This window comes from Tamandua tetradactyla, chromosome 3 (assembly GCF_023851605.1).
Source record: "Tamandua tetradactyla isolate mTamTet1 chromosome 3, mTamTet1.pri, whole genome shotgun sequence".
NCBI lineage: Eukaryota > Metazoa > Chordata > Mammalia > Pilosa > Myrmecophagidae > Tamandua > Tamandua tetradactyla.
Genome location: NC_135329.1, coordinates 209,219,604 through 209,236,857, shown reverse-complemented (window position 1 = coordinate 209,236,857; position 17,254 = coordinate 209,219,604). Strand labels below are relative to the sequence as shown.

Genomic DNA, 17,254 nt, shown 5'->3' with positions numbered 1-17,254 from the left:
TTTTGAAGATAACGCTAAGGTTCAAAGCCTAGAAACCCCTGAAGACTCTGGGTGGGAACTGGCAATCAATATGCAAACACTGTCCTGGGCTTTGGGGCAGTGATAGTTCATTGAGACACAGTCCTGGCCCTCTGGGAGTGGACATCCTACTGCTGGTGAGACGGCCAAGAAGGATGACAGGTTTAGGACGGACCTTCTAACCTGTGGCAGGGAGTCAGCAAAGGCGAGAGCTGAGGGATGGGAAAAGTTTGGAACAACTCCCTCCCCATTCCCATTTGGAAAACTGAGCTGATGGCAGGTGAACTCACTGCCTTCCCTCCTACATGGGACAGGACTCCCAGGGCTGTAAACCTCCCTGGCAAACGGGGACAGAACTCCTGGAATGAGCCAGGACCTGGCATCAAAGGATTGAGAAAGTCTTCTTGACCAAAGAGAGAAATGAGACAAAATAAAGTGTCAGTGACTGAGAGATTTCAAGCAGAGTTGAGAGATTATCCTGGAGGTTATTCTTGTACATTATACAGATATCCCTGTTTAGTTTATGGTATATTGGAGTGGCTGGAGGGAAGAACCTGAAACTGTAGAGCTGTGTTCTAGTAGCCTTGACTCTTAAAGACAATTGTATAAAGATGTTTACAATGTGACTGTGATTGTGAAAACCTGGTGTCTGATGCTCCTTTTTATCCAGTGTGTGGGCAGATGAGTAAAAAAATATGGATAAAAAATAAACAAATAATGGGGGGGACAAAGGGTAAAATCAATTGGGTAGATGGAAACACTAGAGGGAGGGGTAAGGGGTATGGGATGTATGAGTTTTTTCTCTTCATTTCTTATTCTGGAAAGATGCAAATGTTATAAAAAATGATCACGGTGATGAATACACAGCTATGTGATGTGAGCCATCAATTGTATACCATGTAAAGAATGTATGTTAGTGAAGATTTCTCAATAAAAATATTTTAAAAAAATAAAAAGAATAGAAAAAGCTTTATGAAGGAAAGACGAAGGTTTATTTCTCCTTGCAATGCCCATGGGGATGAGTAAATGCAGAGAACTCTCTCGGCCCACAGGTATCAAGAGGTGAAGAATGGAATAACTTGCCCACCTCTGTATACACACCCCACGCATGGCTCCCGGCCCGCGGGTTGTGCAAGCACCAGGGACTGGCGGATGTCTGCTGGTGGAGACCCTCCCGCCCGCCCCTTCTAGTGGCCCCCGGTCTGCCCCTTCCACACTGTCTCCTGCACGAAGTGCGCCCCCTGCTGTTGCGCCACAGGGCAACCCTGGGTTGTCCAGAAAACCTGAGTGCGCTCTGCTCAGAGAGAGAAAGGAAGAGGCCAGGGCTCAGGTGTGCAGGCCCCAGAGTGACAGCGGAAGAAGCCAGGTGGTCATTAAGAACCCCAAAGGCTAGAAGTGGAGCTCACGGATCTACCGCGGTGCTGCTGTGGCCCCCAAACCCCTGGACCTGGGGATCCAGGAGCTACTCCCGCTGGCCTCTGGGGAGACCCTGGCTCATCCCCGCCCTGAGGAAAGGCCACGATGTGTCATAGGCTGTGGTTTAATTTCCAAATGACCCCAAGCCACTCCCACAGCCCCCCACAAAGGGCTGGTTTCACCCCTTTCCTGCCAAACACTCTCAGGCGATACCTGCTCTGCTGGTGTTGGGGTGCTGGGGGGGCTGGGGGAGGGAGATGTGGACCTGACTCTGCTTGGAACAAAGGGAGGGGACAGTAGGGTGGCCAGACAAAACATAGATCCCCAACCAAATGTAAATTCCAGATAAACAACGAATTGTTTTTCAGTGTTTAAGTATGTTTCATGCAATACCTGCTTATCTGAAATTCAAATTTAATTGGGCATCCTGTATGTATATATTTCTGGCTGAGTATTTCCCTTAAAAATTAATTTTTGTTCATAAGAAATTCAAATTTAACTGGGCATCCTCTGTATCTACCTACCTACCTACCTCCCCATCTATCAGCTATCCACCATCTATTATTGCTGTCAATCTACGTATTTATTATACTCTTATCATCTGTCTGCATATCTATGTATCAGCTGTCGTCTATCAATCAATCATTTGTCTACTCATCTATCATCTGTTATCCCTCCATCCCTCCATCCATCCCTCCACCCCTCCGTCCATCCATCCATCCATCCATCCATCCATCCATCCGCCCACCCATCTATCTCTTGCTAAATCTGGCAACCCTTCTCCAGCATAGATTTCTTTCTTCCAGGTAGGGGGCCAAGGAGCCCCTTCACCTCAGTATTTGTTCTCTTTACCTCTAACTTTCCATTTAGACATGCAATCACCCCACTTTTGCTACTCTAGGGGTGTGAGCATTCCCTGGCTTGTTTCTCTTGCAAACCATCTCAGGAAAAGGAAGCTGTGCAGATCACGTGGGGATGCCCGAGGCGGGGAAGGGGACTATAGCAGGGGCAGTGTGGGGGGGGAGTGTCCGGACGCACCCATGTTCCAGGTGCCGATGAAGATAGTGATCATGTCGGGCTCCGGCTGCTCCGAGTGCTTGTTCTTCATCTGCTGAAGGAGCTGGCAGAAGCCTTCCCTCTTCTAGGGAGGAAGGACAGACAGACTGAGAAAGACCCCGCCGCCCCGCACACGCCACCTTTCAAAGGACTTGGTCAGCTTCGAGAACACGGAGAAGAGGGTGAGTCGGTGTGAACGCCGGGACAGCCGCCTGGAGCTGCGCCTCCACAGTCCGACACCGCCTTCTCTCTGACCCAGCCGCGCCCCTGCACAGATGTCACTCCACGAGAACAATCAATGCCCGGATCAATAGACACGCAGGCGTTTTTCAACGGAGAAAAAACTAGCAACAACCAACCTTCAGGTCCAGCCTTAAGGGGATTCGTTAGTAATTGTATTCGGATCATTCATATGCTAGGATACCAGAAAAGTTCAGAATTATGGTCCAAAAGTGTCTTTAGCACTTGGATGGACACACATGTTCACAATATACTGTTAAATATAAAAATCCAGATCATAAAACAGTATTGAATAGCCTCACTGCGTAAAAGGAAAACACCGAAGGCTATAGTCCAAAGATTCTTTTGGCTGTTTGTATTTGTTCAATTTTACACCAATGAGAATAGGTTACTTACGTAATGAAAGAAAAGTTAAATGAAAGAAATCTTAAGAAGAAAAGAGCACACAGGCTTTTCCAGCCTCCTTACCAGGCTGCATCTGGTTTTCCTAGGTACACAGAGGGGCCCAAAGCAGACCTGGCCTGCGCCCTCTCTTAGGTTTCAGGCAAGTGGGGGAGACAGACTTCAAACAAGTGTACAGTCAAGCATTAAACTGAACCATATGAAATTGTCAATGCTTAAATGTTCTAGAGCCAAAAAGAGGGCGATTTCACACGGCTGAACCTAAGGACTGCAAATCTCTTTGTAAATCAGCTGTGAAGCAGCCAGTTCACCCAAGTGGGGCTGCCTTAGCAAAACCTGCCCATAGTCGGGGAGGGCTCAGTTTGCAGCTGCCTCTCGGTCCTTCCAAGCTTGCAGCAATGTGGCAGAATTGATCTCAGGCCAGTGCCCGTGGGCCCAGAACGCTGCCCGCCCCGCTCTACTTTCTCCCTGCCCCCCACCCCCTGCCCTCACTCCTCCCAGCCCTGCCCACGAGCTCAGCCAACGCTGGGCAGCCTGCAGGTGCCCAAAGTCCCACGTGATGGGCCTCCCCGGGTGGCAGGACACACTCGAGAGGCAAAGGGCCAGCTCTCCGCGCCCCTGCCTTTGGCTGCCTGGAGCTCACCTCGATGCCTACAGAGCCTGGGTTTTCCATCCCATCCCTCCCAACCCCCTACTCCAGGATCCAGTCCTCTTAGGGGTCTCAGGTCTGCCGGAGGGGCACAGGGGGGAAACAGATGTCTTTGGGAAGCACTGGGGAGGATTTGGAATTAAATCCAGGGGTGCCCAGGGGGCTTCAGAATCCAGATGCTGAAAGCCTCCCAGGCAAGATGGCATCACTACATTGTGAATGTAATTAACAGCACGAGACTACACATTTGAATGTGGTTAAAAGGGGGGGAACATTAGGTTGTATATATGTTACTAGAACAAAAATTAAAAAAACAAATATAAGACTGGACAACACAGTGAACCCAATTGTAAAAGATGGACTATAATTAATAGTACAATTATAAACATGTTCTTTTGTGAATTGTTAACAAATGTACCACACTAGTGCCAAGTGTCCACATGCTGGACTACAGGAACTCTCTATTTCATGCATGATTTTTCTGCAAACTTGCAACTTCTCTAATAAAAATTAGAATAATAAAGAAATAGCAGTTAAAAAAAAAAAGGGGGGGTGCGTGATAAAGGACACGCCCTCAGCTGGGAGGCAGCTCGGTAGAGGCACATGCGCTCCAGATTCAGACGGAGCTGAGGCTGCTTAAATCCCAGCTGACCTTGAACACGCTCCCTAAGGTCTCTGAGCTCAGATTTCCCAGGTGGTCACGCGTGAGCCCCCTAGGCACGCTCTCCGGTGCACAGCGACTCTCAAAAGACACGCATCCCCTTCCACCCTCTGCCCATCTGAGACCTTTGCTGTCACTTACTTTGGAGTCGGCAAAAACATATTCTTTCCGCAGGGTCTTCTCCTTCTCGGTTTCCACCAAAATCACCAACTTGTTAAGAAACTTCTGAGACTTGATGAGCTGCAGGACTTAGGAGAGACAGAAGTCCATGTATTCACCCATCCATTCTTTCAGCCAGTAGGTGCCCCATTCAAGGACAGCAGAACAGAGGAGAAAAGAGCTTGGATCATTAGCGCAGAGCTGCGCACGCCTACCAGGGCAGGCCCCTCCACCTGCAGCCAGCTGGGGCAGGATAAGTGGGGCATTGCTGATGGTTTGAGCAGGAGGGGGCTGTGTTGAAAGGGTTTAGTTTGAAACTTACACTTTTCCTCTTACCTGTCAAGGAGAAGAAGTTACAGCTAAAAAGGGTGGACCCAAATTCAATAAGAGGAAAAAGAAACCAAAGATGGGGGGAAGAAATTGTCAGAGTTCTGCCTTCCTCACAGCCCGTGGGCTTAGGATCCCAGCTCTACCCGGCCGCCGTGGAAGGATGATTGAACGATGGTGGGAGTGGAGACGCAGCTACCAGACGCGTGGCATTGCACATTTTGATACCCACCCATTTAAGGCTCAAAACAGCCTTATGAGATGCTCCTGCCAATGCCCCTGGGCAGGAAGCCAGGGTCACAAGAGGCTGAGCTGGGACGCGCGGCTGACTCCTAACGCCCGCTCTGCTATCTGCATTTGTCCCCTCACTGCACAGGCCTGGTCCCCAGACTCTCACCCCACCTGCTGATCCCCCCCAACATACCTTGGATCCTGGAATCAGAGCCCAGGTGCGGCTCAAAAGCAGGAGGCTACAGCACAGGGCCAGTCCCAGGTAGATTTCAGTTTCAGTTAAATGACAATTTTTTAAAACATAAGTATGTTCCAAATACTGCATAGGTCCTATCCCAAGGAGTGGACATGTGTTATCCACTCCATCCTTACTATCCCCATTTTATGGAGGAGGAAGCTGAGGCCTAGAGAGGTTAAGCAACTTACCAAGGTCACGGCTGGTGAGGGGTAGAGTAGGGATGTGAATTTAGACAGTTTAGTTCCAGAATCCATGCCCTCCCCCCTTGCTACATCATCTCAAACATTCAACGAGCATTTTTTTCACCTTATTTGTGCAAGGCCCTGTACTACCACTGTGATGGGAGGGGATGGGCGCATCAGACCGGCTACTAGGGGGGGAGAGCTCACGAACGCACACACACACATGGAAGCTTTCCCCAGGGTAGGGTGTGCTGCGTGTAACAAGGCTGGGGTAAGCTTGTCTCCCCAGGGGTCCCGAGGAGGGGTGGACGCTTACAGGGCAGGGACCTGGGCGGGAGCTGGGGGCGGGGCGGCGCTACCCAGGTGGCTACAGGGAGGGCACATGCGGGTTTGCTGTGGATGGCACAGAGCCAGGCTTGAGGCCGAGCCCCTGGTCCTGCGGACATGATCTCATGCGCACGTGGGATCTTTGGAGAGCCTGCTAAAATGAGGCCCGAGTGCATGAGGGCGGGCCATAATTCCAAATGGACGGAGCGCTTAGACGTGGAGTGGGCTGCACAGTCAGAAGGGCAAGGAGATGGGCGGCCATGGGACACAAGCAGAGGCTGAGGTGGGGCTCAAGCCGCCCCCAGCTTGCCACAGAGATCTGCCTCCCAGACCGGGAGATGGTACACTGCTGCTGTCTGAGCCACCCTGCCTGTGGGATTTGTTTCAGCGGCCCCGGCAGGCTGAGCCAGTACTCCAGGACAGGGACAGGCCCGCAGGGGTGGGCTGCTGGGAACACTTGCTCTCCTTAGAGGCAGCCACTGGCCACTCTCCAGCACGGCACTGTCGCTGGCGCAGGGGGGCTTACTTTTCTTGTGGCTGTAGAATTTGTCCTCGGACCCATCCCTGGACTTCTTAATGATCAGTTTCCCAGACTCAACATCGACCTTGAGATGCATTTTCTGAGGAAGCCCCAGAGACTCTGCCTTCACCTGCAAAACAGGCACAAGCCCTCTGTGAGGGTCTGAAAGGATGTATGTCCCCTAGAAAAGCCATGTTTTAATCCTAATCCCAGTTCGAAAAGGCAGCGTTTCTTCTAATCCCTATTCAGTATTGTATGTCTGAAACTGTAACCAGATCATCCCCCTGGAGATGTGATTTAATCAAGAGTGGTTGTTAAACTGGATTAGCTGGAGGCAAATCCACCCATTCAGGTGGGTCTTGATAAGTTTCTGGAGTCCTATAAAAGAGGGAACATTTTGGAGAATGGAGGAGATTCAGAGATGGCGGAACAGAATGACATAGCCACGAGAAGCAGAGTCCACCAGCCAGCGACCTTTGGAGATGAAGAAGGAAAATGTCTCCTGGGGAGCTTCATGAAACAGGAAGCCAAGAGAAGAAGCTAGCAGATGACGCTGTATTCCCCATCTGCCCTTCCAGATGAGAGAGGAACCCTGACCATGTTCACCATGTGCCTTTCCAGATGAGAGAGAAACTCTGACTGTGTTCACCATGTGCCCTTCCACTTGAAAGAGAAACCGTGAACTTCATCGGCCTTCTTGAACCAAAGAATCTTTCCCTGGATGCCTTAGATTGGACATTTCTATAGACTTATTTTAATTGGGACATTTCCTCAGCCTTAGAAATGTAAACTAGCAACTCATTAAATTCCCTTTTTAAAAGCCATTCCGTTTCTGGTACATTGCATTCCAGCAGCTAGCAAACCAGAACACCGTCCACCCCTTCTCTGCCCGGGTCGTTGCTGGTCCGTCTTCCCGGCTGGGCGACACCTGGGCAACGAGCCTTTGGTGTCCCATGTGGGCCTGTCCAACCTCCCCGTCCTGAGCACAGCACCCCAACATTTCCATGGGCATCACCCGAGCCCAGCTCCAGGAGCTCACCGACTGTGTACTCCAGCCATTCTGCCACCAGGACTGACGGAAGAAACAGAAGGAACACCTGGAAAAATGGCCCACTCATGGATTAATTTGACAATGCCCCAGAACCTGATGTGTCATAGGCTTCTAGAAGAATGTTAGCAGTGGATTTAAACTCTCAGGCCTTGTTACAACCAATAATTGACCATTTACTTATAGCAATTTGATAAAAAGACAATTGCTCAGGCCTGCTCTGTGCAGCAAGTGGGAACACATCTTAATACTCAGCATTATCCCTAGGGCTAGAGAGGACTTTGTACCATGTTTCCAAATTCAGGACCAGAACTGGAGAGTCTAACTCAGTCACTCTCGGGAAAAGCAGAGGAATTGTATTATTTTCCCCGGTCTCCCTTTGCAGCGTTACTTCGCGGACAGTTGGGGGTCCCCATTTTGGGAAGGGCAGAATCTGTGGCCACGAGATGCTCTTCCCTTGGGGGTCTCCCACGAGGGGGTGCCACAGGTGGATCTGGAAACCTGTTCCAACATGCCAGCATCCTCTTGGGGAGGCAGTTCTGCCGGACCAACCCCCCATCCCCTCCCTACCCCTTCACAGGCCACTTACCTCGAAGGTGACAGGGGGGATGAGGGAACGCCGGTGGGGCAGCTCGGGACCCTCGTGCAGCAAGGCCTTGACCTGGCGGGACAGAGGCACAGTCCCTTCAGGCTGGGAGGCCAAGGCGGGGGTGGGCAGCGTCTGAGACTGGGGGTCGAGGGGAGCATAGAGCCAGAGCAGCTCAGATTTCCTGGGCAAAGAGGAGGGGAGGGACCTCTCTGCCCAGAAAGGCAAAGTCAAGAGAAGCTGCAGGAGCCCCACCCGTACCTTATCTTCAATAGAGGACAGGAGACTTGTCAGTTGGCTGAGCTTGGCCACCATGTTGACCAAATTGACCTCCCCAGGCACCTGCAAGGGAGGCAAAGGGCAAATAAGGATAGCGTTTGCAGGGCGCTGGCCACCGAGAGGACACGCCGGGTGTTTTCCCCTGTCATCTCATTTCACCCACCAGCAGCCCTCCAAGCACTGCTGTCATCTCCCACTGGCAGATCAGGAAATCAGGAATATTGGACAATCATCTCAAAATTACCAGGGACCAAAAAATAAATCTGTATTTCTTCCTCCCCCTAAGTCTGCTTCTCCTCCAGCATGTCTCAGCTGCCCCACTCCATTGCTTAAGCCCAGACTGGAGGGTCCTTGGTTCAGCCTTCCCTAGGTCTGCTGCCCGGTGCTCCTGCCCGCCTTCCAAAGCAGAGATCGCCAGGCAAGTTGCTTCCTCTGCAAGGAGAAAATTATCTTTCTTTCTGAGGAATCCCCAGAGACCAGACTAATTTTACCTGCAGAGGGTGCATCCTTGTCATCTGGCACTCAGATTTGCAAAGAGGTCTTCCCTGGCGACTCCAGCTAAAAGAGTCACCGAGTCATGGCCACCAAACCACCCTGTTTATTTTCTTATCAATCACCATGAGCTAAAGTTCTCTCCATCACTTCTTTGTTCACTGTATGTTTCCCATGAGAGTGGGGACCACCTACTAGGTTCAGTGGTGCTTCCTTGGAGACTAGAATGGTGCCTGGCCAACAGAAGGCACCAGTCAAGTTGTTCAATGAATACAGAGAGCTAAAGCTGCCTGTCCAAAGTCACACAGCTGGTACATGGCAGAACAGGACTTGAAGTCATGTCTGCTCGGCACCAAATCCGTGGTCTCCAACTACCTCGTGCCAGGACAAGCGTTCACCAAGCACCCCATCTGTGCAGGACACGCAGCCAGGCATGAGTGGCCCAGCATCAAGACACCAGCCCTGCCCTTAGGGTGGGATGGAAACCAGGCACACGTGGGACTTCTGAACACCAGGCAGGATGGAGCGGGGGCAGCGCCAGCCACGAGCTACACCTCTGCCTTGTGCCTTCTCAAAACTCTAGCCAGGCTGCTCTGGTTTGGCCTCAACTTTCCACCCAGCTGCTGTTGTCTACGACTCCACGGTCAGTACCTCCATCCTCACCCTGCTGCCCTCACCACCACACCACCTTCAAGAGCATTGCAGGCTTCACCAGCGTCTCCACCACCGCCACGGCCATGGTCACCAAGGCCACTCGTCCAGCATTAGCACCACAGCCAATGACACCTCACTGTTGTCCTTGCCACCATGGTCCTGGCCATCCTCCCCACCGCCCCCACCTTCACAGCAGTTCATATTGGCCAAGGCTCTCTAATGACTCTGGCTTTCTCCTTGCTCCGTAATAAGGCTCACACTGAGTGTACAGGACTGAACCAGGGATGTTGCTCGAAGGAGTGGAGCCGGGGCGCGGGTGGGGGCAGAGCAGAGAGGCCGTCTGCTGGATGAGAAGGCAGGCAGCTCAGTGGTTGTGCAGTCCAAGACCGCCGGGTTATGGCTGCTGATCCCCCCAGAAAAGGAAAGGACAGCAGTTACTGCCTTCCCATCACCCCCAGGGACATGTGGAGCTGCCCACTGTCTCCCTGGGGTGCCCACGGTGGAAGGTTAGGCTGCTGCCTTTCCTCCTTTTGTTTTCTTTTTTTGGGGGGCAGTGCACGGTCCGGGAATCAAACCTGGGTCTCCCGCATGAAAGGAGGGCATTCTACCACTGAACCACCCGTGCACCCTTCCTCCTTTCCTTTTTTTTTTTTTTTTTAAAGGAAAGACAGAGAGAAGGAAGGAAGGAAGGAAGAAAGGGAAACATCTTTAAACATTTTCTTGTTTTATTGTATTCTGTTTCTCCGTTTTTGTTACATGGGCTGGGGCCGGGAATCGAACCGAGGTCCTCCGGCATAGCAGGCAAGCACTTTGCCCGCTGAGCCACCGCGGCCCGCCCCCTCCTTTCCTTTTGATTTGTGATATTGGGGGGAGGTCTGGCCAAATCTTACAAAGCATAAGTGACATTACTGACAAGCTGGGAGTTAGTTCCTGGAACAAAAGGTATTAGAAAAATACTTCTGCCTAACAATAATGCTTATTTGATGAGTTTTTATTATGTGCCAGGCACATTTGAAATATATGAACTCATCTAATCCTGATGTGCACAGATTCTTCTAATCCTTGCTTTACAGATGGGGTAACTGAGGCCCAAAGTAGTGAGTTCATGTGCCCAGGGTCCCACAGCTGGTGTAGACCACAGCTTTCCACCCAGGACTAGCCCAGTGGTTCTCACCAGTGACATATGATGAGCCTGGAGACATTTTGGGTTATGACCACAGGAGGATACTAATGGCATGCACTGGGCCGAGGCCAGGGACCCTGCTGAGCCTTCTATAACATAGGGGACAGTCCCCCATGACAAAGGATGGCCTGGCCCAAAATGTCAGTACTGCTGAGGCTGAGAAACCCTGGGGCTGACCTGCTGCTTAGCCTGGAACTGTGAGGCTGAGGCTTTGCTTGAGCCCACCCAAGATTTCACCTGGTCATTTACTTGCCCTTTTTGGCTGCCAGGACAAAGGTGGACTCTCCTTTCCCACAGGGCAGGCCCAGCTCCCCACCCCACCCACCCCCAAGCCCCACCCGCAGGCCAGCTTGCAGGGGTCCACGCCTACCGGAAAGAAAGGACTTGATGGTGACACAGCCTGTGGGCTCACAGGCACACTTTCATTTACCCCTTAAAATAAGCCCGCAGCCCACTGCAGAGACCCAGACCTGGCAAGGTGGGTCAGAAATGCATCCGAAATTGCACGAGGTGTTTCTGACCTCGGGGCCAGAGTGCCTTCCTCTACCCCAAGCATAACGACATCCTCTGCTTTTCTTTAACACTGAGGGTCGCCCAAGCGGCTGGGAGCGAGGGCCCTCCTCCGTCCACGTGGGACACAACCCCCCAGGTGGCTCCGTCCTGCACCGAAGGCCAACACCTCGACCTCTGCCAGGGCACCTGCGGTGTGACGGCACCGGTGGGGTAACAGCCGCGGCAGCTCACGTCTGCTCGCTGTCCTAACCCACGCGCCTTCCCACTCAGCCCGTGTACATTCCAGCATCTGGAAGCGGTCCCTGCTGCGCCTAGACTGGTTTTTGTTTTCCTGAATTATCTACCCATCATTCACTTCAAGGAAAGCAAAATTACTTTTCCCCCCAACAAAAGTAAGTTGTACAAACAGCACACAAATAGGTCTTCTCAGTTAAAACACAAATAAACAGTAAGGACAAACGCTCGGCCCTGCGCTGCCGGGTCCCCTTCCCCGAGCCCAGGCCCTTCCCCGCGGTGACCAGCGGTGACCAGTGATCTAGTCCGTCTGGTCTAACCGGCCGGCCGAGCCTCGCGTCCCGCCTCGCAGTGTCCTGCACAGGTGCCCACGGCACCCTCGACATAGCCACCTCGCCATCAGGTGCCTTCCTGCGTGCCTGCTCAGGAAGCACCCTTCGCGGCACACGTGCGCCCTGGACAGCGGCCCGGGTGGGGTCTGAACCTCATTGTGCGAATGGCCAAACCGCCTTCCAGAAAACCCACTTCCACTCCCCACAGCTGAGCCGGGCGAGCCCCTGCTGCTCCGCCACCTTGCCGTGTCCCAGCCTCAGCGGCCCCTCCACCAGCGAGGCCTTTCCTGGTCCCTCTTCTGTGAACTGCCTTTCTTATATCTTTTTCCATTTAAAAAGTTGGGTTGTTTATAGTTAAATATATATAGTCATCCTTTGTCGCTTATATTTGTAGCCAGCATTTTCTGCCAGCAGCTTGTCTCTCAGCGTGGCGCGGGGACACCTTCTCTTTGTTCACTGGTAACCTGCCTTGGCTTACTCATATTTTTTGCCCCCAGGGGCAAGAAGCAGGATTAAGAGGAATTCAGTCAACTCAGATTTTTATGTCCTTTCGGATTCTGATGAGAAATGATGGGGGAAAGGCCCAAGTTTGCCTCCTTGTCTGGTTAGCTTAGCTGATGGGTGCAGCATTTGAAATCTTAATTCTTCAATCGAAGTCGGGCAACGGGAATGCCTTAGGTCGAGGGGTGGGAGGTGTAGGCGCCCCCTCCCCCCCCAACACATACTCTGGGAGCACAGCAAGCACAGAGCAGCGACCTTCCTCGCTTTAAGCCCTCCTGGCACTTGCTGACTCAGCCCCCACCCCCGCCCCCACCCCTTGCCCGTCTCCACCTCACCTTTCCAGCCCAACACCCTTTACCTGAGATCGTGGGCGTAGGCCGGGGGACAGCTGCTGGTCAAACAACCTCTGCAGAGACTCCAGGGAAGGAAGGGTCCGGACCACTTCTCTGGGGGTTGGAAAGGAGATAAGGTGAAGGTCAAGGGTTAGTGGGAGCGCACAGGGGCTTCCAGGGCAGCTCGGGCTCCACCTGGAGTCAAGATCACAACTGCTCTGGTCAAAGCAGGCAATCCTCCCCAGAGGGGCAAGTCCGGGCAAAGGTCCTGGTCTCTCATGCTGCCCCGCCCTTTCCCCCACCTGTGACCCCCGCCACCTCCCCGTCCTGGGCACCCTGGACGAAGCTGGAGCTGTGATGTGCAGAGCTGCTTTTACTTCGGTTTCCGCTTAGCCGTACTAGATTGTTTAGCCTGTAGAAAAGGCAATTCTACAGTCACAAAACTGTGCTTCGAAATCAGGACATGACCTGCTGTTCCCAACCTCTGGCGTTTCTAAGATTCGCCCCTTCCCCGCACCCATCCCAACTTAAACATGCAAATCTCTGGCCCCAACCTGCTTTGGTTGCTCGGGAATTTGCATTTTAAATAGCGCCCCAGGGGCTTCCTGCTGCTGATGGTTTGGGGATTTTGCTTTAAATTCCATCTTTAGCAATTGAGAGGAGCCCCAGAGGGGATGGGAATTTCTAGTCCATCAACTACCCCAATTCCAGGGCCTTATCAATTTTATTTCCCTTCCCATGGGCAGAGAATTTTGAGTTCTAATTTTCACTTATTATTTCACCAAAAAACCATTTATGTGTTTTTACGTACTGAGCATTCTAATGGTTCCAAAATATTCTGTTAAATGTGCCAAAATTGATTGCTAGATGTTTGGGTGATTCTGAAATCTTTGCTATTATAAATAAAGGCTGCTCTGAACAGCTTGTTCACATAGCTATACTTATTTGGAATGATGGTTTTAGCATAACCGAGATTGTGGCTCTTGAAAAATACTGCCAAACCCTTGAGTGATGGTTCCAATTACCCAGCGTCAGGACTGACCCTGATGTCCTGCCCGCCTTCTTTGATTCTTTTCTTCTCTCTCTTAATGGTGCAACACTGCACTTAAATACTGATAAATGGTTCTGCATATCCGTAGGTTCTAATATCATTAAGTGGTTTTCTCCATGCTTGATTTCTACCATATTTCACTTTGTATGAACAGTTCATGCATATCTTTTATCTATTTTCGGTTCAGAATTTATTTACAGTGGTATAAACTCTTTACCTATGGCTTTGCTTTTTAATTTAATCTAGGAGCTGTAGGTATTTTTTGTCTTTCCCATACTGTTATTTTTATGCTAAGAAGGCTGGATTTTATTATAAAGTGATTTTAAATTTTTTTATTGCTCTATTTTTTCATCTTTTCAGCAAAGATTTCTTTGCTGACCTCAGTTAAAAATGTATCCTCAGTATTTACTAGGGAGCAATTATTTTCTCATTTTAAACTGATTTCTTACAACTTTTAAAAGCTCTGTATAAATGGATTATATTTATCAAGAGCCATAATCTGTGATTATCCTAAGACAGTAATTCAAAATAAGTAAAGCTATATGAACATGCTGTTCAGAGAAGCCTTTATTTATAATAGCAAACATCTCAAAATAACCGAAAAACTACATATATATGTATACACACACATATATAAATATATACATTTATATTATATATATATTTAATTTCCTACTGGAATCTTTTTTTATTATGTGAGGAGTTGAGTTAATTTTTCTGTGTGCTTCTATTCAGTCTCACTGAACAAGTTACTCTTTTCCACCGTTCCCTTAGCTCAGACCTTGTGCACACTTTTCTTGGCCATGGTGGGGTTCATTTTGGGGGTGCAAAGGGTGGGGGAGGGGGGAGGGCATCAAGCGCTGGGCAAGCAGGGGCTTGGTTCTCTGCTCTTCTTGACCAGAGCTGCTCTGCCCCTCTGTCCACAGAATGGTTTGAGGTGTCACTTCGTAAAATAATTGCAAGCCAAAAAAGTTTCGAAAGCACTAATTTGGAAGGTTTGGACACTAAATAGATTTCCCTCATTCTCCTTTTTCAAAACGTTATCCTAAATCACACACACAGACAAGCAAACTGAATCTTGAGGATTTACACAGCCTGAAGTACTGGGTCTGGAAATAAGGCTATTTTTCTCTGCATTTCTGCCCGTTTAATTCTTCTGAGACGTTTGGCCCTCAGCTATGTCTGGACGTGTCGGAATGACCGATGACCCAGAAGACGCTGGAAGAGCTGCCCCTTACAGGGCAGAGATAAGGGGCCACGATGGGAATCCTGAGGAGCTTGTCCAGTCGGGTCACCAGCTCCCAGACGTGTGCCTGCAGGCAGCCACAGCTGCCACTGTCGGGCAGCCAAGACAAAGAGGGCTGGGAGCCCCAGCCAGGCCCGAGACGGCTGGGAGGACTGAGGCCCCCTGCCTGCCACCCCCACCCTCCGGCCTTCCCAGGCTGCCCGCAGCCCTTCCCCAGCCACAGCGCCGCCTGCCTCCTTCTCAAGGTTGGGATATTCCTGATTCCCCCCCAATTCCCACCCAATTCCCTTCCAGCGCATCCAGAGTCTCCAGACCCAGAAGGAATGGTCTGACACTTTCTTGTCTCTATTTTTGCTTCCTCGGTCTTTGCTCCTTTTTCTTGTCTCCCTTTAGTAAAATAGTTTCCACACAGCACTAAATAACAAGGTGATAAAGGGCACCTCTTTTTCTTTTGTTAAAATGTCCAATGGAGTGAGTTTAATGTTTCCCTGTCCTTAGAGAGTTCCTCTTTAGTCCTTTTTTTGAAAAACGACTTTTTAAAATTAGAAATGAGTTTTAAATTGTATCATATCTATTAGGACATCTAAGCAAATGAACCCGTCATTATTATTTTTTATTTGGGGGGTTCCAAATGACTTTATCTGAAGGAATGGTCCAAATGAAAGAACTTGGCGGGTGTTGATACAACCTATAGAAAAGGCAAAGGTGAATCCCACGCGCGTGCAGGGCTGAGTGGACCGCAGAAGCCCCCCCGTGGCCCCGGGAAGGCAGCCCGAGGCTCAGCTCTGCGCCTCGCTGCTTCCCCGCGTGGGCTTGTCAGGGAGACCATCTGCCAGGCCAGATGTGCCCCCAGCTGTGTGGGTCGGCTACGTAACTGCCCGATTCTTCGATGGACTTCACCTGCTCCTCCACATAAGCGACTCGGGGAAGCCACACGAGTGGGGGCCTCTTTGTCAGGGCCAGTTTGTGCAGTTCCAGTCGTGACTTCTTCTCCCTTCTCCCCAGGCGTCAGCACTCTTCCTCGCGTCCCGCCCGCTCTCCCGGTCCTCTCGGGCTGGTTTCTTCATGTCCTGGAGGAAGAACAGGCCACCTCGGGGGTTCTGCAGCCTCCTGAGGTTCTCAGCATGTTCTCTCTCCTCCTGAGATTGGTGAAGAAAGTATTTGGCAAAGTTCCTCAAAGCCCCATCATCGCGGCAATGGTAAGACGTGGACAGGTGGGCGTGAGAGGGTGGAGCTCCCCGTTGACCTGGTGGTGATGGGGCCTCTGAGCCAGGTGTTAGTCCGGGCACACCTGCGGTGGGGAGGTGATCTCATGGCGGGCGGTTGAGCAGAGGTGGCCGAGGGCTGCTTGGGGTGGCCGGTCACAGGGGCCAGTGCCGGTTCCCTGCAGGCGCTGCTGAAGCAGGAAACCGCGGTGACTCTTCACGAAGTTGTCTGCCCGCCCTTTATTTTTTATTCAGCTGCTAAATCACAGTGTTTCCTTTATATTGACTCGCCTTTGGAATGAGTTCTAAGATAAACCCTACGTTTTTCATAACACCAAATAATATTGTTAGAATGAATAGAAATTTTTTGCACATATTAGTAAATGAAACCAGATACAGTTTTATTTCTGTTCTCTTGGCTAGGTTTTTGAATTTGAACCATACTTTTCTTGGAGATGGAATTAGATACATTTCTCTCACTCAGGAACAATTTATATAGCCTGAGGTCACTTGTTTGTTCCTTGAAAGTTCAAAGGAAGATTCTCAGGGTAATTTTTCTGTTTCATATTATATGCAAAATGTTTGCTCCACTTTATTCTAATTTGAAGATTTGTAGCCATGTACTCGTACCGTGTTCTTTATTGATTTGTACATTTTTTAATGCAGATTAAGTCTTCTTTGACATTTCTAATTTTTAAAGATTCCTTAATTGGATTTGTTACTTTTTTCCTATTTTATATCTGCTTTTGTCTTTTACTGTTTTTCTTCTGTTCTTCTCCTTTCTGGTTGTTGGTCCTTTACTCAATGGAGTTTTCCTGAAGGCTCTGTGCACTCCTAAATCTCCAGCCCCAGAGCAGTGTTTGGTGTGTAAACATTCAGGCTTTGTTGGGGAATGCTGAACAAACACTGCAGGCACTTTGTAGACAAGGGTAATAGCAAGGTGATTAGAACATGACACTTGTTGCCCACACTTACAGTCTGGATTCCTTTTCTATGATGTGTTTGAACCATTATTCGACTCTCCTTTTCATAATACAGCATCTAACGCTATGGCTTTTCCTCCAAATAATGCTTTGGCTGCATCACATACAGTCCCGATATTCAGTCGTTTGATGATTCCACTCTGTGCCTCCCCATCTGCCCCATGTAGGATATTATTGTGTCGGTTCCTT

General features: G+C 50.3%; 1 protein-coding gene across 1 annotated transcript in view; it reads right to left on the bottom strand.

Moving 5' to 3' along the window:
* Nucleotides 1-17,254, bottom strand: part of INPP5D (inositol polyphosphate-5-phosphatase D) — a 125,016-nt gene that overhangs the window by 44,669 nt on the left and 63,093 nt on the right. The window contains exons 6-11 of the mRNA XM_077155447.1: nucleotides 12,607-12,694; nucleotides 8,322-8,402; nucleotides 8,064-8,135; nucleotides 6,433-6,556; nucleotides 4,584-4,690; nucleotides 2,473-2,575 (exon numbers count right to left, since the gene is read on the bottom strand). Of these exons, the coding sequence (XP_077011562.1) occupies nucleotides 2,473-2,575; nucleotides 4,584-4,690; nucleotides 6,433-6,556; nucleotides 8,064-8,135; nucleotides 8,322-8,402; nucleotides 12,607-12,694 (575 nt within the window). The remainder of the gene's footprint in view (nucleotides 1-2,472; nucleotides 2,576-4,583; nucleotides 4,691-6,432; nucleotides 6,557-8,063; nucleotides 8,136-8,321; nucleotides 8,403-12,606; nucleotides 12,695-17,254) is intronic.